Source organism: Bufo gargarizans, chromosome 11 (genome assembly GCF_014858855.1).
Source record: "Bufo gargarizans isolate SCDJY-AF-19 chromosome 11, ASM1485885v1, whole genome shotgun sequence".
In the NCBI taxonomy this organism is placed as follows: domain Eukaryota; kingdom Metazoa; phylum Chordata; class Amphibia; order Anura; family Bufonidae; genus Bufo; species Bufo gargarizans.
The window spans coordinates 80,438,467-80,466,175 of NC_058090.1; the positions used below are offsets into that span (position 1 = coordinate 80,438,467).

General features: G+C 43.6%; 1 protein-coding gene across 1 annotated transcript in view; it reads right to left on the minus strand.

Annotated features, from left to right (window-relative positions):
- LOC122921344 (antigen WC1.1-like) overlaps positions 1–27,709 on the minus strand; it is a 108,500-nt gene that overhangs the window by 52,731 nt on the left and 28,060 nt on the right. Inside the window, exons 4-5 of the mRNA XM_044271321.1 lie at positions 20,632–20,940; positions 3,212–3,520 (exon numbers count right to left, since the gene is read on the minus strand). Coding sequence (XP_044127256.1) covers positions 3,212–3,520; positions 20,632–20,940 — 618 coding nt within the window. The remainder of the gene's footprint in view (positions 1–3,211; positions 3,521–20,631; positions 20,941–27,709) is intronic.

The following is a 27,709-nucleotide window of genomic DNA, read 5'->3' on the forward strand; positions in this document are numbered from 1 at the left end:
CTCTTGAAGCTCATCAAGAGAATGCCAAGAGTGTGCAAAGCAGTAATCAAAGCAAAAGGTGGTTACTTTGAAGAACCTAGAATATGACATATTTTCAGTTGTTTCACACTTTTTTGTTATGTATATAATTCCACATGTGTTAATTCATAGTTTTGATGCCTTCAGTGTGAATCTACAATTTTCATAGTCATGAAAATAAAGAAAACTCGTTGAATGAGAAGGTGTGTCCAAACTTTTGGTCTGTCACTGTTAGGGTCCATTCACACGTCCGTTGTTTCTTTCCTGATCTGTTCCGTTTTTTGCGGAACAGATCTGGACCCATTCATTTTCAATGGGTCCTGAAAAAAATCGGACAGCACAATGTCAGATTTTTTTTCAGGACCCATTGAAAATGAATGGGTCCAGATCTGGTCCAGATCTGTTCCGCAAAAAACGGAACAGATCAGGAAAGAAACAACAGACGTGTGAATGGACCCTTACTTTGACATTACTAACGCTTGCTTGGCTTTAAAGAGCTTATTATGAGTTACATACAGTCATGGAAGACCCCACAATGCCATTCACAGATTTTCAGGGAAAAGGCTGAATTGTATCACAATTGAATTTCAAGAAACTTGCTCATCATTAATCTCTGTAATGTATTCATGAACACTGCAGCGTCTTAAGGCTTTATTACACAGGACATTTCTGCAGGGGATTTTCAGGAAGGAAGCGTTCCCTCCCACCAATTGCCTGCTCGCTGGCTGCTATTACATGCAGTGATCTCCTCCACAGCAGCCAGAGGAGCGATCGTTAAGCCATCGCTCGTCCCCATGTTGTCTAGTTATTTGCCAGCCGCAGATCATGATTAGAGCACATTCTCCCGCCGGCAAATCATGGTTTTATACAGACTTAAAAATAGTAAAATGAATTACAGACTAAGTGACATGTAGCGTAAAATGTGAATTCAGTTGATTCAATAGAATTAAAGGGGCTTATTTTTACCCAGGCAGCACCTCTGAGGCGAGCATCAGAGCATATCATGCTCCGATGTGCTCCCTTGCCCTGCGCTAGATCGCACAGGGCACGGGCTCTTTTATGTATCATAACACATAGTGTGTTTGGTGATATCACCGCCTCTGATTGGCGGGCTAAAGCTCACCCATCGGTGCTGTTGATGTCACCGGGCTTCCTGGCAGCCCCATGGAGAGCCCGGTTTGTCACTTGAACTTTAAAAATGCCTTCGTCCTGTGCGATTTACCGCAGGGCAAAGGATAGCATCGGAGCATGAACTATTCCGATGCTCTTGTCGGGGGGCTGCCTGGGTGAAAATGCCTCATCATTGCTTCCTGCACTACTTCTACACTGCAGAGTGTTGGCATCAAGGTATAACGGTATACTAGGACCCCACCTTGCATCTCAAAACTACGCAAACCAAAATCACCCCAACCATCATTAGGCAAGAGAACCCCAGAACTGGAGTGTGCCTTGGAGGGAAGAAAACCATGACAACTACTACTACACCCATCCACTACACTCCCGCACGCCCCTGCAGCCTACTTGCTGGAAATGCAGCAGAAAACTGGCATAAGTAATGCTCATCGTGTTGGCTCACGTAGGTCATATCCTCTCCAGCCTACACTCTGCCCTCTTGATATGAAAGTTCTAAGTGTGAAAGAAAGGGACAAATATTTTTGCACAAAGCAGGGCGTACGCAAAGATGTGTAACTATTTGGCGCCATATTTCTGGGATGCGATGCTTTCTAAATCTCCTCTGTTACAGGAAAATATGATTCCCACCATTCCGATGACCACACAAATATGGCTAATAATTGGATAAAGTATATACTGATATTCACCCATTAAATTATCAGTATGCTCAGAAGCCATTTGTTCATTGTGTCCCTTGGAAATTCGGGGGCTCTGGCTCTTTTTTCCTGCAACCCCTGGACGAACAGTGGTATATATATATAAATATAATATCCTTGTAGACTTTATATGTGTACATATAGATATTTGTAGTCTGTAGTTCCATGTAATCAGGGGACTGTGGATCCTGTGGCCTGTACATGTTTATGGATGTGCAGATACATATGTTGTTTATGCATGCGTCTCGATATGTACATGTACTAATGGTCAGGTACTGCATGTGAGTTGGTTAGAAATGTAGATCCAGTAGACAGTATATGTTGGGATCTGGATATACTGTATGTACATACGTGTTACTGGCCACATTTGCTTAGTATCCAGGGAGAGCAGGACATGAAGCAGCTGTGTGTGGTGGTGGTCTCTACGTAATGTCTAGTATTTGTATCTTCATGTAATGTCTATTGCTTTGTCACCTCTAGCGTATCAGTAAAGTATTTTTATATATGCAGATGCAGCCGAGCTAAACTTGATGGTTAATGCGTTAAGTAAAGAATGGCAAGAAAAAGTTAACTAAGTTTTCAATGTATTTCAATGGCTTTTGTCACAAGATAACACTGTGACAAATTATCAGAGTCAATTTTAGCTTGGCTACATCTGTAAGTATTTGTGAGGGTTGTATGTTACTCCTGGGGTGTATGAAGGACTGCAGGGTGTTTATGTAATACACAGAATAAGGGGGTTATATATGAATCAAAGAGGAAAAGTCTTGGAACGACGGAATACAAAGAAAGAAAGAAATTTCTAAGTCCCAAGAGACAAACAATCCCCTTCTTCATCCTCCAATTTTTAAATGTTGGGAATATTAATTGTAATAACTTTCCTTGAGAAATGCTGTGACAGTGGTCCCCAAGATTAACTGTCTAGTGAGCAAAAGTTGTGCTTACATATGGCAGATATGGAGTCTGTACAAACAGTGTATCAGGGTGTGTGCTCTATGACAGCTACAATAATTGGTCGTCAATTGGCAGCTCGCTCTACTGGTCAACTGAAGACTGAAGAATTTTGAAAGATAACACTTTAATTAAGTTTTTATTCAAAGCATTATCTTCTGACTCTATATTTCCTTTAAACAATGCATATATATATATTTTAGTATAAATCTTTATTGTATTTTTTACAAACATCTTACAAAAAATCTTCAACAATCTTTAATTACATGAGATTGTATCAATTCCCCACCCAACCTCCCTTTATCCATTGCCTACTTACTCCCTCTCGGGAGAAGGGGGGGAAAAAACAAAAAACAAAAAAAATATATTAAACATGATTACCATCCCACCATAACATGACATGTATTACTAACCTTTGCAGTCGATAGAGGGAGGACTTGGTTTGGTGCAGTTTCCTTCTACCCCAGGTTCTCTTAAACAGTCATACAGTCTGGACTCATTACCAACATTATGGATTTGTTCTGTCCATATTGGTCCAGGTCTTCTTGTATAGGTGACTAATGATGGTACTGCTTCTCCACATCCAAGTTCTTTACAAAGTACATTGGCCGATTTAAGGTCCTGGTCAATCTCACAAACCGATCCCCAAGTATTACCATGGAGGGCTTCTAAATGTCCTGAGCAATGACTGGGACCATCAACTAGTCTGTATTCTCTGTGACCTGATGATAAGAAATCATTCTTTACATATTACACGTGATGAATATGAACCCAATGAACACTTGTCCCTTCCCCATCTCGGTGTCATTATAAAACGCGAAGGTGGCGGCCCGCCACTGAAACGCGTAGCTAGCCTTTTATCTATAGTATTTTATGTCTGTTTTTAATAAATAATTTTATAGATAGAAGAGCCAGCGCGCTTTTGTTTTTCTTTTTCTGCTCCATGTTGAGTGAACGTGTTCCTAATATAAAACATATAGAACAACACATAGTGTAACAGCAACTAATTGCCTATGAGGCAAAACAGGCTGATTTTAATTAGCATGAGTACATAGGAGGCTGGTATCTGTAGTCCATGGATTCAATGGAGGCCATTTTGGTACCATAGAGATATAAACCAAAAGGGGCCCAGCATGCATGTGGGACCTACACTTCCTGAATTTCATGGTCGCTGTCATGGCACATAACAGGTGAGTTTAGTGTTAGGACACGTCTTATAGAGATCGCCTTGACGTGCGGCAGACAGGCTCAAATAATTTTGTACAAAATGTATTTGCCAAGCATCTCTAATTTATTAGCATAGCATTTGCAATATAATATACCTTTGTACTATATTTGGTTTGTAGAGTGCTGTTGCACCATGTGTTGTTCTATATGTGTTTTTAGCCATAGCGACGTGCACCTACGCATTGGGATGCACTGACTGACCCCCCTTTTTCCTAAATATAAAACATGACACATCAGTCCTACATAGTGCGGCAGTGATAGATGTGATCTAGTATCGAGATCTATTAGTAACCCAGTGACAACATCTGCAGGACATGAACAGCAGAGGTTGGCACTTTAAACTTGGCACCCACTCGGGAGCTGATTGTTCACATGAGTTACTGTGGCAGTTGGAAGTCTTGTGAAGTTCCATAGTAGACATTTTCAAAAATTCGATTTGGACGGTTCACCAAAATTCCCAAAAATATTTGATTCAATCAGAATTTTTTTTCGTGACAAATGGTGTTAAAAAACAGCTATTTCCTGGCTGCAGAGAACCTGTATACACTACGTGCAGAATTATTAGGCAAATGAGTATTTTGACCACATCATCCTCTTTATGCATGTTGTCTTACTCCAAGCTGTATAGGCTCGAAAGCCTACTACCAATTAAGCATATTAGGTGATGTGCATCTCGGTAATGAGAAGGGGTTTGGTCTAATGACATCAACACCCTATATCAGGTGTGCATAATTATTAGGCAACTTCCTTTCCTTTGGCAAAATGGGTCAAAAGAAGGACTTGACAGGCTCAAAAAAGTAAAAAATAGTGAGATATCTTGCAGAGGGATGCAGCACTCTTAAAATTGCAAAGCTTCTGAAGCGTGATCATCGAACAATCAAGCGTTTCATTGAAAATAGTCAACAGGGTCGCAAGAAGCGTGTGGAAAAACCAAGGCGCAAAATAACTGCCCATGAACTGAGAAAAGTCAAGCGTGCAGCTGCCAAGATGCCACTTGCCACCAGTTTGGCCATATTTCAGAGCTGCAACATCACTGGAGTGCCCAAAAGCACAAGGTGTGCAATACTCAGAGACATGGCCAAGGTAAGAAAGGCTGAAAGACGACCACCACTGAACAAGACACACAAGCTGAAACGTCAAGACTGGGCCAAGAAATACCTCAAGACTGATTTTTCTAAGGTTTTATGGACTGATGAAATGAGAGTGAGTCTTGATGGGCCAGATGGCTGGATTGGTAAAGGGCAGAGAGCTCCAGTCCGACTCAGACGCCAACAAGGTGGAGGTGGAGTACTGGTTTGGGCTGGTATCATCAAAGATGAGCTTGTGGAGCCTTTTTGGGTTGAGGATGGAGTCAAGCTCAACTCCCAGTCCTACTACCAGTTTCTGGAAGACACCTTCTTCAAGCAGTGGTACAGGAAGAAGTCTGCAAGGTAAGAAAAACATGATTTTCATGCAGGACAATGCTCCATCACACGCGTCCAAGTACTCCACAACGTGGCTGGCAAGAAAGGGTATAAAAGAAGAAAATCTAATGACATGGCCTCCTTGTTCACCTGATCTGAACCCCATTGAGAACCTGTGGTCCATCATCAAATGTGAGATTTACAAGGAGGGAAAACAGTACACCTCTCTGAACAGTGTCTGGGAGGCTGTGGTTGCTGCTGCACGCAATGTTGATGGTGAACAGATCAAAACACTGACAGAATCCATGGATGGCAGGCTTTTGAGTGTCCTTGCAAAGAAAGGTGGCTATATTGGTCACTGATTTGTTTTTGTTTTGTTTTTGAATGTCAGAAATGTATATTTGTGAATGTTGAGATGTTATATTGGTTTCACTGGTAAAAATAAATAATTGAAATGGGTATATATTTGTTTTTTGTTAAGTTGCCTAATAATTATGTATAGTAATAGTCACCTGCACACACAGATATCCCCCTAAAATAGCTAAAACTAAAAACAAACTAAAAACTACTTCCAAAAATATTCAGCTTTGATATTAATGAGTTTTTTGGGTTCATTGAGAACATGGTTGTTGTTCAATAATAAAATTAATCCTCAAAAATACAACTTGCCTAATAATTCTGCACTCCCTGTAGTGGTGTAGAACACTGTGCATTGCATAAACATGCATAGGGAGTCTGCTGTGGCAGTGAAACAGTTACTTTGCATCTGAATGACAGGCAGTTGGCAGCCATCATTCTTAGAATCACTGTTACACGCGGATACAAGTAGCATCCCCCTGACATAGTGGAGAGGGTGTCAGCAGTAAGTTTGTGTTGACAACACTGTTTATTTTTTTGCTTATTTTGATCCATCACAGGACGAACCCCCAAAAATGGATCCTGTCTTTGGAGCATCCGCCTTCACACAGTCAGCATTTGGTCAGTAATCCATCAGTATTGTATGGCCAAAAACACTGGAGAAGATACAACACTGGGTTGACACATTATTGGAATATTTGCTTGTCTTTTGTGTTTTGTACCCACTCCTGCTTTTGGCTTCCAAATAATGAGTATATCCTCATACCAAATAGGGACCGTGTGATAAAGGTCTTATGGATGCTCCAAGGACAGGATCACTTGTGTTTTTCATTTTTCCATCCTTCTGACAGATCACTAAAAGGGTAAAATAAATGGTGATGTAAACAAGGTCAAACAGAACATATAACTGCACAAGGGCTTATAAGACGTGGAAATATTTCCTTGTAATAACCCCTGTTAATGGCTGCATCACACAGCACTTGTACCCCGATAACAATTGCTGTGGAATGATTCCTCCCTATCCTTTCCCTACATCTTGAATAATCTTTCGCTGAACTTGTAAATCGTTTTTCCAGCACAATGAAGTCTTTCCTAGCACTGTCCCTAGCGCCTGCTGACGTCTCTCCCTGCACTAAGTACACGGGAAAATGGCAGAATTCCACTTCGTCAACTTCCATTCACTCATCTCTAATAGCTATGTATGTCATTGTCACTCAGACATCATTTACTATTGCTGTCATTGTGTTCCAGAGCTTGGGGGGAGGGAGGAAAAAAGAAAAAGTTTGTGAAAAAAAATATGAAAAGAGATAGCAATTTTCCTAAAATTCCTAGGAGATGGTGTTATATATCAATTTTAAGGGCAACTGGAGCCACTTTGGATCAGTCCAAGTCGATTTGGGTCCAAACCAAAATGTTTTGAAAATCTGCCCAACCTGAGCCAAGCCAAACCATTGAGTGGTTCTGTCATCTCTAGTTACAATCACTCCACCATCCCGTTGTGTGGACCTGGTGCTATTAGTATGATGAAACATAAGTATTCCTTCACATTAACTGTATAAAATGTAGCATTAATTCCCATTCATTCTCATATATGGGATAAAGCCAGTGCAAGGCCATTCACTGGCAGACATTTCACTACTACAGAACACAAAGGGTTAGCCATTGTCCTTCAGTAGATCATTATCATGTATATAACATGTGTCTGATACCACCGCTGACCCCAGTCAACTATAAAAGTCTCTTCAGGAGCAGTTTACTTTACTTTGAATGATGAGGATCAATGGGTAACAGTGTCATCTCTGTCAGGGCAGCAGAGTGGCTCAGTGGTTAGCACTCTTGCCCTGTGTCCCTCAGTCTACATATAACCTTGGCTATCACCTGCATACAGGTTGTATGTTCTCCCTAAGTATGATTGGGCCTCTTCTGGGTCTCCATTTCCTCCCACACTTCAGAAGTACACTGATAGGTTAATTCATGCCTCCCAACTTTCGAAAAGAAGGAAGAGGGACATTATATGCAGCACACAAATGGCACTAGTAGAGTTGAGCAGACACCTGGATGTTCGGGTTCAGCAGGTTCGGTCGAACTTGAAAAAAAGTTTGGGTTCGGGACCCGAACTTGACCCGAACTTGACTCCGAACCCGAACCTCATTGAAGTCAATAGGGACCCGAACTTTTGGGCACTAAAATAGTCCTGGAAAGGGCCAGAGGGTTGCAAAAGGCAACAAAATGTGCTTAAGAGCATGACAACTGTTCTGCGAACAAATGTGTATAGGGAAATGACTTAAAATAACATAAAATACTGAAAAATTTAAAATAACAATCTGGATCTAGGAGTAGAAGGTTGAGGAGGTGGTGAATGGGTGTATGTGGCAGTGTAGGTTGACGTAGCGGTGAAGGAGGAATAGGTAGCCAACACTGATTCGTGTTATTTTTTATTTTTAAATTGGGGTATCCCCCAAAATATTGAGACATATAACAAAATAAAACAAAGAATAAGTGAACTTGAGTACAAGAATGGATGGTTGAGGCTGGTATAAATGTCTATTCTGAACAAGGTACGGACAAGTCTTGTGGGATCCATGCCTGGTTCATTTTAATAAACGTAAGCTTGTCCACGTTGGCTGCAGCCTGTGATAATGCTCTCTGCCGTGCTAAACACACGTTCACGCTATACACTGGCTGCAGGGCAGGTCAGCACCTCCAAGGCTGACAAAGCTTTTCCACATTTTGGCCATGCTAACCCTGCCTTCTCAGGTGCTGGTGGTGCCCCAGCTGCGTTGGCGACCTCTTCCGCCTCCTCTGACTTTGCCTTGTGCTTCCACTGTGCCCCCGCTGTCAGGTGGAAATGCCATCAGCAGCGTGCGCTTGTAGTTGAGCATCTTCCGATCAGTAACAGATTTTTTCAATAAATTTACTTCCCTATCAGCAATGCAGAGCAGGGGTTCATTCACGGCAAAAGGGGGTTCATGTCACCCAGCAATAGAACAGAGGATTTTGAGAGATTTAGGCCCCTGTCACCCAGGCATAGCAGGTGTTTGTATATGCCAAAAAGTCACCCGACAATTGAAAATACGATTTTTTTCAATTTAGGGCACTAAAATTGGCACTTTGCATTTAAAAGGTTCTAAAATAGTCCTTGAAAAGGCTAGAGGGATGTAAAAGGCAGTAAAATGTGCTTAAGAGCATGATAACTGCTCTGCAAACAAATGTGGATAGGGAAATAACTTAAAATGAAATAAAATAACTAAAAATTACAAATTATTAACCTGCAACTCAGAGAAGGAGGTGGATATGGAGTCGGAGGTTGAGGAGGCGGTGAATGTGATGTTGTAGGTGGAGGCAGCAATGGAGGAGGTAGCCAACAATGTATTATTATTATTTTTATTGGGGTAGGTAGCCCCCAAAATATTGGGAAAAAAATAAAAATAAAAAAAATAAAACCAAGAATCATTGCACTTGACTTGAGTACAAGAATGTATGTTTGATGGTGGTATAAATGTCTATTCTGCACAAGGTACAGACAAGTCTTGTGGGATCCAGGCCTGGTTCATTTTAATGAATGTGAGCTTGTCCACGTTGGCTGTGGACAGGCGGCTGCGTTTGTCTGTAATGACGCCCCCTGCCGTGCTGAATACACGTTCAGATAATACACTGGCTGCAGGGCAGGCCAGCACCTCCAAGGCATACAGGGCAAGCTCTGGCCATGTGGACAATTTGGAGACCCAGAAGTTGAATGGGGCAAAACCATCAGTCAGTACGTATTAGTCGCGTGCACAGGTACTGTTCCACCATGTTGTTCAAATGCTGCCTCCTACTAACACGCTCCATATCAGCATTTGGTGCCGGTTGTTGCCGCGAGGTGACAAAGCTTTTCCACATGTCGGCCATGCTAACCCTGCCTTCTGAGGTGCTGGCGCTGACACAGCTGCGTTGGCGACCTCTTCCTCCTCCCCTGCCTTCTCCTTGTGCTTCCACTTGTCCCCCAGCATCAGTCGGGAATGCTCTCAGGAGCGCGTCTACCTGTAGTCAAGCATCTTCCGATCACGCTCCAGTGAGGGAATTAAGGATGGCACATTGTTTTTGTAGCGGGGATCCAGCAGGGTGGCCACCCAGTAGTCAGCACACGTTAAAATGTGGGCAACTCTGCTGTCGTTGCGCATGCACTGCAGTGTGTAGTTGCTCATGTGTGCTAGGCTGCCCAGAGGTAAGGACAAGCTGTCCTCTGTGGGAGGCGTATCGTCTGCATCCTCCATATCCCCCCAGCCACGCACCAGTGATGGGCCCGAGCTGCGTTGGATACCACCCCGCTGTGAACATGCTTCATCCCTATCCTCCTCATCCTCCTCGTCCTCCAGTAGTGGGCCCTGGCTGGCCAAGTTTTTACCTGGCCTCTGCTGTTGCAAAAATTCTCTTTCTGAGCCACTTCTAAAAGACTGGCCTGAAAGTGTTAGAGATGAACCCTCTTCCTCCTCCTCGTCCTGGGCCACATCCTCTTCCATCATCGCCCTAAGTGTTTTCTCAAGGAGACACGGAAGTGGTATTGTGACGCTGATAACGGAGTCATCGCCACTAGCCATGTTGGTGGAGTACTCGAAACAGCACAACAGGGCACACAGGTCTCGCATGGAGGCCCAGTCATTGGTGGTGAAGTGGTGCTTTTCCGCAGTGTGACTCACCTGTGCGTGCTGCAGCTGAAACTCCACTATGGCCTGCTGCTGCTCGCACAGTCTCTCCAGCATGTGCAAGGTGGAGTTCCACCTGGTGGGCACGTCGCATATGAGGCGGTGAGCGGGAAGGCCAAAGTTACGCTGTAGAGCAGACAGCCGAGTGGCGGCAGGATGAGAATGCCGGAAGCGCACACAGACATCCTGCACTTTATGCAGCAGCTCAGACATGTTGGGGTAGTTGTGAATACATTTCTGCACCACCAAATTCAGCACATGCGCCAGGCAAGGGATGTGCGTCAAACCGGCTAGTCCCAAAGCTGCAACGAGATTTCGCCCATTATCACACACCACCAGGCCGGGCTTAAGGCCCACTGTCAGCAACCACTCGTCGGTCTGTTGTTCTATACCCCGCCACAACTCCTGCGCGGTGTGGGGCCTGTCCCCCAAACACATCAGTTTCAGAATGGCCTGCTGACGTTTACCCCTGGCTGTGCTGAAGTTGGTGGTAAAGGTCTGTCGCTGACCAGATGAGGAGGTGGTAGAAGAGGAGGAGGAAGCCAAGTAGGAAGAGGAGGCAACATGAGGCAAAGAATGATGCCCTACGATCCTTGGCGGCGGAAGGATGTGTGCCAAACAGCTCTCTGCCTGGGGTCCAGCCGCCACTACATTTACCCAGTGTGCAGTTAGAAAGATATAGCGTCCCTGGCCATGCTTACTGGTCCACGTATATCTGTGGTTAGGTGGACCTTGCCACAGATGGCGTTGCGCAGTGTACACTTGATTTTATCGGATACTTGGTTGTGCAGGGAGGGCACGGCTCTCCTGGAGAAGTAGTGGTGGCTGGGAACGACGTACTGTGGGACAGCAAGCGGCATGAGCTGTTTGAAGCTATCCGTCTCCACCAGCCTGAATGGCAGCATTTCAAAAGGCCAGTAGTTTAAAAATGCTGGCATTCAGGGCCAGAGATCGAGGGTGGCTAGGTGGGAATTTATGCTATCTCTCCAAGGTTTGTGAGATGGAGAGCTGTTGAAATGTTTTGTGACGGAGGTGGTCGTGTTGGTGGCACATCCTCTGTTTGCTGGGTGGCAGGTGCCAACGTTCCTCCAGAGGCAGAGGAAGAGGCCGAGGCGGCAGCAGCAGAAGAGGGAGCAGGAGGGGCCTGAGCCCTTTCTTGGTTTTGAAGGTACTTACTCCACTGCAGCCAGTGTCTCAGCAGGTTGTGCTAAGGTTCAGAAAGTTAATGCCGCCTCGCTTCAAGCTCTGATGTCACAGCGTGCAAACCACTTGGGTCTTGTCGTAAGCACATTGTGTGAAGAAGTGCCATGCGAGGGAACTCCTTGAAGCTGCCTTTGGTGTGCTTAGTCCCTGATGGCAGTGGCCAGTAGCAGGCGAACTGTCTTTGCCACAGCTGCTCTGCTTTTGCACCTTTTTCCCTCTTTTGCTGCGCTGTTGGCTTGGTCTCACCACTGCCTCTTCCTCCGAACTCTGAAAGTCAGTGGCACGACCTTCATTCTATGTGGGGTCTAGGACCTCATCGTCCCCTGCATCGTCTTCCACCCAGTCTTCCTCCCTGACCTCCTTTTCAGTCTGCACACTGCAGAAAGACGACACAGTTGGCACCTGTGTTTCGTCATCAGAGACGTGCTGAGGTGGTATTCCCATGTCCTCATCAGGAAACATAATTGGTTGTGCGTCAGTGAATTCTATGTCTTCCACCCCTGGGGAAGGGCTAGGTGGATGCCCTTGTGAAACCCTACCAGCAGAGTCTCCAAACAGCATAAGAGACTGCTGCATGACTTGTGGCTCAGACAAGTTCCCTGATATGCACGGCGGTGATGTGACAGACTGATGGGCACGGGTTACAGGCGCCACCTGTGAGCTTTCTGCAGAAGACTGGGTGGGAGATAATGTGAACCTGCTGGATCCACTGTTGACCACTCAATCAACTATCGCCTGTACTTACTCAGGCCTTACCATCCTTAGCACGGCATTAGGCCTGGCCAAATATCTCTGGAGATTCTGGCCCCTACTGGGACCCAAAGTAGTTGGTTCACTAGGACGCGTAGTTGGGCCCGAACGGCCACGTCGTCTCCCTGCAGCAGTAGCTCCACTAACATCACCACAACGACCATGACCGCGTCCCTTATTAGAATTTTTCCTCATGGTTAGCGTTCCGCCAAGCAAGAAATAAAAAATACGGTAACAGTATATATGGGCTGGTTAATATGACAGATTCCCAGCAATATAGATTTATTTCAGCTACATCTAAATGGGTTCGGTCACACACAGATAGTGTCCTCGTCCTCAGTGATCTCACTGAAGGTATGTTCTTCCCCCCAGCCACGTACAACACCACGGGTACCAGATAGGTGACAACGAGCACCATGGGATGCCTGTTGTGGTTGGTCTTCCTCCTCCTCCTCAAAGTCAAATTCTTCCTCTGACTCCTCTTCCTCACACTCCTCTTCCAGCGTTGCCGCAGGTCCAGCAAGCGATGCTGATAAGGCTGTTTCTGGTGGTGATAGTGACCACAACTCTTCCTCTTCACGCTCATCTATGGCCTGATCCAGCACTCTTCGCAGGGCACGCTCCAGGAAGAAAACAAATGGGATGATGTCGCTGATGGTGCCTTCGGTGCGACTGACTAGGTTTGTCATCTCCTCAAAAGGACGCATGAGCCTACAGACATTGCGTATGAGCATCCAGTAACGTGGCAAAAGAATTTCCAGCTCCGGCGGAGCCTAGCCGTGACTGCAGATGGCTGTGTGAGACCTCGGGCTCCTCCGCACTCAAGCAAATGAAACCACTTATACAGCGGTGATCCACTTCAAAATGGTCAAGTATGGGAGAGTTAGGGGTGCTGATACCCCTGACACACGAGAACCCAAAAGAGCTAGTAAGCTATGCAGCGTTTTCTCAAGAAGAAAGCCCTCATCTCACCAGGCGCGGGCCCTAAGATGGAGGCGGCGGCAGCATGCGCTGAAGAAGGAGAAGACTCCGATGCAGCCAGCTCACAAGGGGACGCAGTAGAGACTCGAGATCCCTCACCGATATCAAAATCTTTTCTCACTAAGGTACTGGGGCAAGCGCTAGAAAAGGCCATAAGGCCAGTACTAGTGGAACTCTCAGATATAAAATCGAAGATTACTCAAATGGGGCACAGAGTGGAGTCGTTAGAAACTGCAGCACAGGAACTTGTGTCGCACTCCACGGGAGTGAAGGAGTATCTCAACTTCCACACTACAGAGCTCAACAGAGCGATCTTGGATGGGCAGAAAAACGTGATCAAAGCTTATGTCTTCCCCAAGATTCTATATGTCATGCAACCGATACACCTACCAAAAACATTCTTCCTGGAGTTTAGGAGAATCTTCCTGAAATTCCTATAGAATGGGAAAAAAAACAGGCTCGCACATGACCTCTTAGTCAGGAATAGAACAAGAGGTGGCTTAGGACTTCCAGACGTCTCGAGATACTACCAAGCCATACAACTAAACAGATGGTTGGAGTCAGTAGATCCCCAGAGACAACCAGATGTACTAGAGCTCATGCAGTATAGTGTAGGCCCTACACTCCAAAGGCTTCTCTGGTTTCCTGATACTAGTCAAAATAAGAATAAAGATACTGACCCCTTATTGATAGGGATAAGAGAGACATGGAAGGAACTAGGCAAAAGCTTAGCACCTGAACCGTCCCCTTTATTACCTGCAAACCTCATTCCTGAACTTTTAGGAAATAGCGGAAATATCCACCAGGAAGTATGGTCATCATTAGCTCAAGTCAGACTTGGGAAGTTAACCCCAGACATAGAAACATCTATATTAAACAAGCTACCAGAACAAATAAAAAACTCCCCTAGCTTTTTTCTCACAAGAGCATACATAGGTGCTGTGTGCGGAGGCTTGAGAGAGAAGTTCAGCTCAGCGAGACAACTGACAGAGTTTGAAAAGAGTCTTTTGTCCCCACTTCATAAACAGAGGAAAATTTCAGCAATTTACTCTTTGGTAGGAGCTGAGGGTGAGGCGAAAAAACCTCTATATGTCAGAGACTGGGAGAAAGAGCTTGATATTCTCAGATCTATGGCCAACAGGCTATTGTTGTTTGTATAACTTCCCAGCTCCGCAGAGGCTGTCCTAGCACCCCGGTCATACAAATACTCGTTGACGGCTTTTTCTTGTTGAAGCAGGCGGCTGAACATTAGGAGTGTTGAATTCCAACTTGTCGGGCTGTCGCAAATCAAGCGCCTCACTGGCATGCTGTTTCGGCGCTGAATGTCTGAAAAGTGTGCCATGGCCGTGTAGGAACTCCTGAAATGGCCACACACCTTCCTGGCCTGCTTGAGGACGTCCTGTAAGCCTGAGTACTTATGCATAAAGTGTTGTACGATCAGATTACACATATCTGCCATGCACGGCACATGTGTCAACTTGCCCAAATTCAATGCCGCCAACAGATAGTGTCACAGCAGTGTATATCGGCTGGTTAATATGACAGATTCCCAGCAAAATAGATTTAGTTCAGCTACTTCTAAATAGGTTCGGTCACACACAGATAGTGTCACAGCGATGTATATGGGCTTGTTTAAATAGCAGATTCTCAGCAAAATAGCTTTAGTTCAGCTACTTATAAATTGGTTTGGTCACACACAGTGTCACAGCGGTGTATATGGGCTTGTTAAAATGAAAGATTCCCAGCAAAATAGCTTTAGTTCAGCTACTTAAAAATTTGTTCTGTTACACACAGAGTGGCTCAGAGCGGTATGGCCTGAATACAAGCGTCAGATCATGCAATGCTGTGCTGGTGCACTGCAATTGTGGTAAAATGGCCGCCAATTACCACTGAAAAAAATGCTTAGGGCAGGCACAAAACCTGTGTGCTCTGCACCCACAAAAGTTTGATGATTCTTAGCTGCAGATGTGCAGAATTTCAGGACTTCGTTGTATTTCTCCCTGCCTAATCACCCCCCCACAGCAGCAGCAACCTATCCCTACACTAGTGAAGAGAAGAGTGACTTGCAGCGCTACATGACTCCAGCTTTTAATGAGGCTGGGTCACATGGTGCACTTGGCCAATCACAGTCATGCCAATAGTAGCCATGCTGCTGTCAGCTTTGACCGCGGCATACAAGTGTTTTTCACCAATGCTGGTTTTTTTAGCAGGGGCCCGGCTGTCAGTGACTGCCAGTTCCGTGCTGCACCCGTCCGATCAGCTCACCGTACATATACAGCGAGGGTCCTCTATAGGTTAACACATTGACCTGAATACAAGAGTTTGTAGCATAATGATGCCCGGCAGTTTTTGATATCGGGGATATACTTGGGGTATTCATTATTTTTCACCCCCTTACAAATGAGAGTGTTACACAGCTAATCAGCCGCCTGCATTGTCACAGGACTCTTATAACTGACATATTCCTGTCCTCTGATTATCACACCATGGACTTCTCTTCTGTATATCTTAGTCACTTCCCTGCAGCCTTCCACCTGCTCCTGACCAGACACCATCCAGAATGTTTTATTCCTTTTCTTTTCAATTTTCTTTTTATTGATTTTAAATTATATCCGTTATAAATACGGAATATAAAGAAAACATATAAACATTTGTGATACAAGATACATAATCAACAAGTCATCACAATGTTACAGCATCAATGTATATAAAGACCAAATAGTGTACATGGCAAAGCATAACACCTGGGCAGTGCAACCACACCATCATGGGTATAGGTTGGACAAGCTCATGGATCGCTTGGTTGCAACTCCCTTAAATAATGTGAAGACGCAACTATAAAGCGCAAGCCATAAAAGGGTGATGAGCAGACCGGTGCCCGACACACCAGCTTTGGTGAAATAACAACCAAGCTTTAGCTGGATAGTTGCGCCGAGCTGACAGCAGAGTTATAATCTAATACATTATACATAGGTATCATGTACATAACTATTAACGTAGGATATAATACAACTAGGAATAGGGGCGGAGGGGGATGAGAGGGCGGGGATCGAGATCAGATTGTTTTATTCCTAACTGCATTTTCTTCTTCTGAGTTATATTATCTACCCCATGACGCCTCAGCACATCACAGGAGCAGTTAAAACAGCGCCATATCCTCCTAAGTATCCTATGCTGAGTAATCTAAGAGGATAGAAGTGTACAGGCAGGGAGGCTGGACTGTCTTCTTCATTATACCTGTGTGACAGGGTCCTGTGGAATTATTAGCAGTTGTGGAGATATCACTGTGTGTGTAAGGCTGGGTTCACACGGCCGTCACGTTTTGGCTCAGGATGCGTCCTGGGTGCATTGCGGCAAACCCGCACGAGTAGGTACCCAATTGCAGTTTTATCGCGCGGGTGCAATGCGGTTTGATAAAAAACTGAATGTGGTACCCAGACCCGAACTTCTTCACTGGTTCAGGTTTGGGTTCGGTGTTGTGGGTTGATGTAATTTTTTTCCCTTATAACATGGTTATAAGGGAAAATAATAGCATTCTTTAATACAGAATGCTTAGTACAAGGTCAATTGAGGGTTAAAAAAAAAAAATATTAACTCGCCTCCTCCAATTGATTGATTAGCTGCCGGTCTCCTGTTCTTTCTTCAGGACCTGTCAAAGGACCTGTAGTGACATCACAGAGCTCATCACATGGTCCAATCACATGGCCCATCACCACGGTTGTGGACCATGTGATGTGACGTCACCACAGGTCCTTTAGCCGGCAGCTCAAGATTAAAGAAGTAAGAAGAGATCGGCAACTACGCAATCAAAAGGAGGAGGTGAGTTACAGATGTACCAGGGTTAGCACTCCCGCTGTTAACTTAAATTTCTTAATTTATTTCATTATCTTGAGACAAAAGCGATTGAAAAGCAATTGAAGGTGTTTGCTTAGATTAGATAACCAAACTCAGAAATCTCAGAAAAAAGGAGAGCTAACCATGTTACATCGGTAATTGTTTTTTATTTTTTTTAACCTTCAATTGACCACCTACTAAGCATTCTGTATTAAAGAATGCTAATATTTTCTCTTATAACCATGTTATAAGGGAAAATAATACAGTGAATAGACTGTCATCTTAGCAACCATGCGTGAAAATCGCATCGCATCAGCACTTGCTTGCGGATGCTAGCGATTTTTCACGCAGCCCTATTCACTTCTATGGGGCCTGCGTTGCATGATAAACACACAATATAGAGCTTGCTGCGATTTTCACACAACGCACAAGTGACAGCCTCATAGAAGTGACTGGGTCTGGAATCAGTGCGGGTGCAATGCGTTCACCTCACACATTGCACCCGCGCGAAAATCTCACCCGTGTGAACCCAGCCTAACAGTTCAGGCACTTTCATCCTATAGGAACGTCTGCTGCCTGTACAAATTAAGCTTCACCAATCCGACGGTGACCAGCCTCCCTATACCGCGGGTGATGCTAGGGAGGCTGGTCAATGGCGCGGCCTGCTATTGGCTGCTCCCCTCATCGTCAAATATTTTGCTCCACGCTAAAGGGAGATGCAGCGACGACAATGCAGGGAGTAGGTAAGTATGTTCTAGAGGAGGGGCCCGGGCATTCTGGGGGTCATTATAGGGATTTGATAACCCCTTTAAGGAGAAGTTGTGTGTCTCAGGGTCTGTTTTACGTAAGACCTTTAGGAACCTTCACACTGTGTTTTCACCCTCTCGTGGACTTTTCATAGAGTGGCATATATCTGTATACCTGAAATCAGGATTTAAACATATGGTGAGAATAATACATTCATCTTTGGACCCGGTTTCACATGCTTTCTATTGTTGTCACTCTTTTATTCAGCAAGAAAGACAGAAATAAATGTCATGAAAGACCAGTCCAGTGTGTGATGTGTGGTGAGGAAGAAGAGAAGACATTCCTCTTACCTGAACATCTCACTCCTATCATATATACAGGATTATATACATCATTGTGGTGTCATCCTGTCAGTAGCTGGAGGTGCAGGTATTGTACATGGTGTCAGGTATAATGGAGGGTCCAGTCCAGTGTGTGATGTGTGGAGAGGAAGAAGAGAAGACATTCCTCTTACCTGAACATCTCACTCCTATCATATATACAGGATTATATACATCATTGTGGTGTCATCCTGTCAGTAGCTGGAGGTGCAGGTATTGTACGTGGTGTCGGGTATAATGGAGGGTCCAGTCCAGTGTGTGATGTGTGGTGAGGAAGAAGAGAAGACGTTCCTCTTACCTGAACATCTCACTCCTATCATATATACAGGATTATATACATCATTGTGGTGTCATCCTGTCAGTAGCTGGAGGTGCAGGTATTGTACATGGTGTCAGGTATAATGCTGGGTCCAGTCCAGTGTGTGATGTGTGGAGAGGAAGAAGAGAAGACATTCCTCTTACCTGAACATCTCACTCCCATCATATATACAGGATTATATACACCATTGTGGTGTCATCCTGTCAGTAGCTGGAGGTGCAGGTATTGTACCTGGTGTCAGGTATAATGCTGGGTCCAGTCCAGTGTGTGATGTGTGGTGAGGAAGAAGAGAAGACATTCCTCTTACCTGAACATCTCACTCCTATCATATATACAGGATTATATACATCATTGTGGTGTCATCCTGTCAGTAGCTGGAGGTGCAGGTATTGTACATGGTGTCAGGTATAATGGAGGGTCCAGTCCAGTGTGTGATGTGTGGAGAGGAAGAAGAGAAGACATTCCTCTTACCTGAACATCTCACTCCTATCATATATACAGGATTATATACATCATTGTGGTGTCATCCTGTCAGTAGCTGGAGGTGCAGGTATTGTACGTGGTGTCGGGTATAATGGAGGGTCCAGTCCAGTGTGTGATGTGTGGAGAGGAAGAAGAGAAGACGTTCCTCTTACCTGAACATCTCACTCCCATCATATATACAGGATTATATACATCATTGTGGTGTCATCCTGTCAGTAGCTGGAGGTGCAGGTATTGTACATGGTGTCAGGTATAATGCTGGGTCCAGTCCAGTGTGTGATGTGTGGAGAGGAAGAAGAGAAGACATTCCTCTTACCTGAACATCTCACTCCCATCATATATACAGGATTATATACACCATTGTGGTGTCATCCTGTCAGTAGCTGGAGGTGCAGGTATTGTACATGGTGTCAGGTATAATGCTGGGTCCAGTCCAGTGTGTGATGTGTGGAGAGGAAGAAGAGAAGACATTCCTCTTACCTGAACATCTCACTCCTATCATATATACAGGATTATATACATCATTGTGGTGTCATCCTGACAGTATCTGGAGGTGCAGGTATTGTACGTGGTGTCAGGTATAATGCTGGGTCCGGTCCAGTGTGTGATGTGTGGTGAGGAAGAAGAGAAGACATTCCTCTTACCTGAACATCTCACTCCCATCATATATACAGGATTATATACATCATTGTGGTGTCATCCTTTCAGTAGCTGGAGGTGCAGGTATTGTACGTGGTGTCAGGTATAATGCTGGGTCCGGTCCAGTGTGTGATGTGTGGTGAGGAAGAAGAGAAGACGTTCCTCTTACCTGAACATCTCACTCCTATCATATATACAGGATTATATACATCATTGTGGTGTCATCCTGTCAGTAGCTGGAGGTGCAGGTATTGTACGTGGTGTCAGGTATAATGCTGGGTCCAGTCCAGTGTGTGATGTGTGGTGAGGAAGAAGAGAAGACATTCCTCTTACCTGAACATCTCACTCCTATCATATATACAGGATTATATACATCATTGTGGTGTCATCCTGTCAGTATCTGGAGGTGCAGGTATTGTTCGTGGTGTCAGGTATAATGGAGGGTCCAGTCCAGTGTGTGATGTGTAGTGAGGAAGAAGAGAAGACATTCCTCTTACCTGAACATCTCACTCCTATCATATATACAGTATTATATACATCATTGTGGTGTCATCCTGACAGTATCTGGAGGTGCAGGTATTGTATGTGGTGTCAGGTATAATGCTGGGTCCAGTCCAGTGTGTGATGTGTGGTGAGGAAGAAGAGAAGACATTCCTCTTACCTGAACATCTCACTCCTATCATATATACAGGATTATATACATCATTGTGGTGTCATCCTGTCAGTAGCTGGAGGTGCAGGTATTGTACGTGGTGTCAGGTATAATGGAGGGTCCAGTCCAGTGTGTGATGTGTGGTGAGGAAGAAGAGAAGACATTCCTCTTACCTGAACATCTCACTCCCATCATATATACAGGATTATATACATCATCTGGATATTCTCTACATTGTGACACAGATGTTTCTCCTCCTGTACATAATAGAACCACCATCCTCTTGTCATCATTCACAAATATATTTCCTCGGGTCACATAATGTTGTACATTTGGGGTGACACATCGCAGCTCTCTACAAACCACAGCGGTAATGTCTTTGTTGTTGTTATCTATATAAAACACTCCTTTCCATTCTCCTTGATGTAACACTTCTATTAACCCTTCACATTCAGTGTCTCCACCAGAAAGTCTCACTGGAGCTGAGAAAAGACATAAAGACAGAAATACATGAATATAAGAAAAGTAACAGTGAATGACCCACAGCCAAGTCAATATATGAGGTCTTTTTTTTTTTTTTTTTTTTTGCAGGACAAGATGATTTTTTTAATGACATTTTAGGGTACATAGAATATCAAATATACACTATTACCTTTTTGGGGGTGGGGACAGCTTACCAGTGTGCATTAAACAATCTCTCGCAGGCAACTCAAAGCACAAAGCCCTAGATTTATGGAAAATTCAATTTTTTTTAACCAAATGGAAAAGTTTTAATGTAAAATAATTTAAAGTAATAAAAAAAAGGTTGCTTTCCATCTCACCCACTTTTGACTGGTGCCACGTGAATATGGCAATCATTGCATAAAGCTCCCCCTAGTGGCGTCTACATTAAAGTAAAGTGTCAGGAAAAGAAGAAATGGTTTAGCGCTGCCCCGCTCCACCTCCCCCGAACTCCATAGCAGTCACATGACCTGCCTCCATTGAAGGTATACCGCTAGGTGCGGCAAAGATCCCATCACTGATTTCTGGGTTTCCTTTTTATGGCGTCCATCGAGTGGATAATTGTATAATGTGAGGTATTACTGTTATAGCAATGCCTGGGTTTTTCAGAATAGAAATTCCTCTTGTACAAATCCACATGTAGCGGACACTCATTTGTAGAAAATCAGCAGCAATTTACAAACCAGCAAAATTCTGTAGATTGCTGAAAGAAAGTCCACAGCGCCAATTGTGTTTGTGGATACTGGGTGGAAATGCTGCAGAACCCCCCACAGAGTTACACAGGGGCCCGAAATTCTGCAGAAAAGATTGTTGTGAATTTCACTGCAGATCCGCACATTGTCCACATTAAAGAGGACTTATCACCTGGATATACTCAATCTAAATATTATCCTACCTTATAGTGCGGCCCCCACTGATGTCTTAGCACTTTTTTTTTCCTAAAGAACCGTTCATCCGCTGTGGTCCCTGTATCTTTTGGCGCCTCATATGCTAATGAGGCAACTCGGTTATACTAGGCGTGGACTTGCATTTCTCCTGGGCGCGGTTTTCTTCTCACTAGCTGAGAGCGCATACAATCAGTGCGCTCCGCTGTTAGCCAGGGAGAAGAAGCTCAAGTTCTCGCTGGAAAAGGAGCTGCGATTTTCGCGAGAACTTGAGCTCCTTCTCCCTGGCTAACAGCGGGACTCTCTCTGATTAGATGCGCTCGCAGCCAGAGAGAAGATAACCGCATCCAGGAGAAATACAAGTCCACACCTAGTATCACCTCATTAGCATATGAGGCGCCAAAAGATACGGGGACCACAGCGCACAAACGGGGAGTTCTTTCGAAAAGAAAACATTGCCAAGACATCAGTGGGGGCCGCACTATAAGGTAGGATAATATTTAGATTGAGTATATCCAGGTGAAAGGTCCTCTTTAATGTGGACAATGTGCGGATCTGCAAAAGGTCCTCTTTAAGATCTGCCGCTAATCTACCGGTTCAAAAATATAAAAAAAAAAATAACAATCAAATTCACCCCTTTTGCCAAAAGTTAAAATAAAAATATATAAACAATTTAAAAAAATCATGGGCATTGCTGCGTATGAAAATGCCCCTACTATTAAAATATAAAATTATTTATCCCATACAGCAAATGGCTAAATGGAAATCAAGTCAAAATGGCCAATTTGCCATTTTTAGGTCTCTTCACCTCCCACAAACAATTGAATAAAACGCGATCAAAAAGTTGTAAAAAATTATAGACCATCCCGCAAAAAATGAGCCCTCATACGGCTATGTGAATGGAAAAATTTAAAGGTTATGGCTCTGGTAAGGAAGGAAGTAAAATACAAAAATGAAAAAATTCAAAATGGCCTGGTCCTGAAGCGGTTATTCCCTTTTTATTCAGTTTTTTTTTTCTTCCCCGGAATAGAGATGAAAAAAACCCTGCAATTCTGGATTTTTATTGCTGTTCACAATTTGATATAATTGTCCTGCTTAGTTTAGGCCTCATGCACACAGTCATATTTGGGATCCGTGTCAGATACAGATTTTTTTGCGGTTGCGGGTGGGACACCCTACCCATTAATTTTTATGGGGTCCACAAAAAAATAATAATCAGACAGGGAACGTATGTCCTATGTCTGTTTTGAGGGCCAGATTAGCAATTTCTATTAATGGGAGTGAGAATATTCAGGCGTGCACATGAACGCTATCCGTATTCAGTGGGTCTGCGGTTTGCGGGCCGCACTATGGATACAGTCTCGTGTATGAGGCCTTATTCTGCAGATAAATATGATTATAGAGATAACAACTTAATAAACTTTTGTTTCCACATTGCTACCAAAAATCACTTTTACACAAAGATTTTTTTATTTTTTATGTTTTCATAACTTTTCAGTCGACAGGGCTATAGAAGGGTTGTACTATTTGGGGTACATTTTTTATCACCTTTTTATTCCATTATTTTTACAGCATTCACCAAGCTAGTAAAGTGACAGGATAGCTTTATGGGATGGGAAGCAGCGATACCAAGCCTGTGTATATATATGTGCTGCGGAATTCTTTTATTTTATATATATATATATATATATATATATACAGTTGCAAGAAAAAGTATGTGAACCCTTTGGAATAATATGGATTTCTGCACAAATTGGTCATAAAATGTGATCTGATCTTCATCTAAGTCACAATAATAGACAATCACAGTCTGCTTAACTAATAACACACAAAGAATTAAATGTTACCATGTTTTTATTGAACACACCATGTAAACATTCACAGTGCAGGTGGAAAAAGTATGTGAACCCCTAGACTAATGACCTCTCCAAGAGTTAATTGGAGTGAGGTTTCAGCCAACTGGAGTCCAGTCAATGAGATGAGATTGGAGGTGTTGGTTACAGCTGCCCTGCCCTATAAAAAACACACCAGTTCTGGGTTTGCTTTTCACAAGAAGCATTGCCTAATGTGAATGATGCCTTGCACAAAAGAGCTCTCAGAAGACCTACGATTAAGAATTGTTGACTTGCATAAAGCTGGAAAGGATTATAAAAGTATCTCCAAAAGCCTTGCTGTTCATCAGTCCACGGTAAGACAAATTGTCTATAAATGGAGAAAGTTCAGCACTGCTGCTACTCTCCCTAGGAGTGTCCGTCCTGTAAAGATGACTGCAAGAGCACAGCGCAGACTGCTCAATGAGGTGAAGAAGAATCCTATAATTTTAGCTAAAGACTTACAAAAGTCTCTGGCATATGCTAACATCCCTGTTAGCGAATCTATGATACGTAAAACACTAAACAAGAATGGATTTAATGGGAGGATACCACAGAGGAAGCCACTGCTGTCCAAAAAAACATTGCTGCACGTTTACAGTTTGGACAAGAGCACAGTGCAGACTGCTCAATGAGGTGAAGAAGAATCCTAGAGTGTCAGCTAAAGACTTACAAAAGTCTCTGGCATATGCTAACATCCCTGTTAGCGAATCTACGATACGTAAAACACTAAACAAGAATGGATTTCATGGGAGGATACCACAGAGGAAGCCACTGCTGTCCAAAAAAAAACATTGTTGAACGTTTACTGTTTGCAGAAGAGCACCTGGATGTTCCACAGCAGTACTGGCAAAATATTCTGTGGACAGATGAAACCAAAGTTGAGTTGTTTGGAAGAAACACACAACACTATGTGTGGAGAAAAAGAGGCACAGCACACCAACATCAAAACCTCATCCCAACTGTGAAGTATGGTGGTGGTGGCATCATGGTTTGGGGCTGCTTTGCTGTGTCATGGCCTGGAAGGATTGCTATCATCGAAGGAAAAATTTATTCCCAAGTTTATCAAGACATTTTGCAGGAGAACTTAAGGCCATCTGTCCACCAGTTGAATCTCAACAGAAGATGGGTGTTGCAACAGGACAACGACCCAAAGCATAGAAGTAAATCAACAACAGAATGGCTTAAACAGAAGAAAATACGCCTTCTGGAGTGGCCCAGTCAGAGTCCTGACCTCAACCCGATTGAGATGCTGTGGCAAGACCTCAAGAAAGTGATTCACACCAGACATCCCAAGAATATTGCTCAACTGAAACAGTTCTGTAAAGAGGAATGGTCAAGAATTACTGCTGACCGTTGTGCACGTCTGATCTGCAACTACAGGAACCGTTTGGTTGAAGTTATTGCTGCCAAAGGAGGTTCAACCAGTTATTAAATCCAAGGGTTCACATACTTTTTCCACCTGCACTGTGAATGTTTACATGGTGTGTTCAATAAAACATGGTAACATTTAATTCTTTGTGTGTTATTAGGTTAAGCAGACTGTGATTGTCTATTGTTGTGACTTAGATGAGGATGAGATCACATTTTATGACGAATTTATGCAGAAATACATATCATTCCAAGGGTTCACATACTTTTTCTTGCTACTGTATAGTCAAATGTTATCAGCACAGAAAGATTCAGCAACAACTGGGAACGTTCCCTGTGATGCACAGCTTAATTGATGTGTTTAGTGTGTTGTCCCTGGTGCTGAACACAGAACTTTGCACTTTGATGTTTTAAACTTGATCCAATATGGTGGCTGTCAAGATGGTGGCCCTGTTACAGACATAGCCTAAAAGATAGGCACCCTCACCCAATACTTGCTGAGGTATTTAGATATTTCATTTTCCCTTTCGTTTCGGAAATATATAAAAAAAAAAAAAAATGTAAACTATATTTTTACTTTCTTTATCAGTCCCATAAGAGCACTGGTATCTTTGATCATTTAATCGCTTAGAAAATACACGGCATTATGTCTGTTAGTCAGAATACTACTGACAGGCAGCCTCTTAGGCCTAACTATTAGCACCCCTATTGACCACAGGATATAAGGGGTGTAGGAAGTAACAAGGGGTCGTCATTGATGGACGGTATGTGAGGTAGGAGCCTTTTTTTCCTTGGAATGTCATTATTGCTGTCGGACATTTCAGCGGGTTAGTATCGCTGTAAAACTGATCCGGGACTGCTCTTACTGGGAGTATCCAAAGTGCTGGGTGGGTGCCTACTCCCCACGTTCCAGGTTTTGGGAGGCTTATAAAAAGCAGTCAGCACTGTCAGGTGTGGTGGATTATCCTTCATCTCACAGTGAAGCTGTGGAGTCTGTGTGTTTTGGGATCTGAAGATGTGTGCCGTGCTAAAGTGCTGAGAGCCGCATGCTGGAAAACAGGCCCCTAAAGCCTGCTGGGGACCACTGATGAAAAACTGCTGACAATGTGAATGTTTTGTTCTGTGGACTTTCCATGGTGTGAACGAACACCAAGACTGCGAACTGTCATTTTGTTTTGCCTGCTGTGTGAATAAACACTGAACTGTTTAAGTTAAAGACTTTGTGGTTGCCTCTATACTGCGTCCGCTAACCTGCCTACCAGAGCGAATCCCCTCAGGGGTTAAAGGGCTGAGAATGGGCTCTGGTATTGGCTGTTGTAGCAGGAGCCCAGCTGTATATTACTGCCAGCCTCCCGCTCCTGATGGTGTGGGCACAACTGCTGTGCATCCAGGTGTAGAAACTAAGGCTTCTCCTGGACCTACAGATACATCGAGGTGCAGGAATGGGTAGTCAGTAAGACTTCTCTAGAAATCAAGTGTATGGGAGGTGATGCCTTTACAGGGTTTAGCTGGCACAGATCATGTGGATATAAGATCAGTGAGTCCAACTGCTGGGACCCCCACCATTCATCAGAACTAGGGCCCTGTAACTCCTGCAGCCCCCCTGAAATGAACGGAGCGATGTTTGCGGCCTTTCCATTAATGTCTATGAGAATTCCGTAGATGGAAGCGCTGTACTTGCTTATCTCTGGAATTCCCACAGAAATTATTGGAGTGGCCACACGTGATTGGTAGGGGTCCCAGTGGTATCTCTCCCCAAGGAGAGATAGTACCCCCCAATCCTGACTTAGGCCTCTCACCCAGTTAATCCAGACCTCATTGCTCTGCACTGATGAGGGGCAATCACCCTGAAATAGCTGTCTGCAGATGAGGTGCTGACTTATTTAATATCCGAGTCATGTCTCAAGGCTTAGTTAAAGGGTTGAACACTGACTTGTAGGATAGCTGCCTCATGTCTGCTGGCATTAGAGACAGAGCTTGTTAAGAGCTCATTTGCATCCCTTTCTTCCCATATTTTTTTTTATTAAAAAAAACTATTAAAAAAAAGATTTTTAGCTCAAAATAAGAACAATACAATAATTTTAAAAAATTGCACCAAAGCTGTACATAGCCTTTAACCCCTTTAGGACACAGCCTTATTTCACCTTAGGACCAGGCCATTTTTTGCAAATCTGACCAGTGTCACTTTAAGTGGTGATAACTTTAAAACACTTTGACTTATCCAGGCCATTCTGAGATTGTTTTTTCGTCACATGTTGTACTTCATGACACTGGCAAAATGAAGTAAAAAAAAAATATATTTTTATTTATAATTTAATATAATTAACCAAAAATTTGCTAAAAATTGCAAATTTCCAAGTTTCAATTTCTCTACTTCTACAATACATAGTAATACCTCCAAAAATAGTTATTACTTTACATTCCCCATGTGTTTACTTCATGTTTGGATTATTTTGTAAAAGCCATTTTAGTTTTTGGGGACGTTACAAGGCTTAGAAGTTTAGAAGCAAATCGTGAAATTTTTCAGAAAATTTCTAAAACCCACTTTTTCAGGACCAGTTCAGGTCTGAAGTCACTTTGTACATAATAGAAACCACCCAAAAATTACTCCATTTTACAAACTA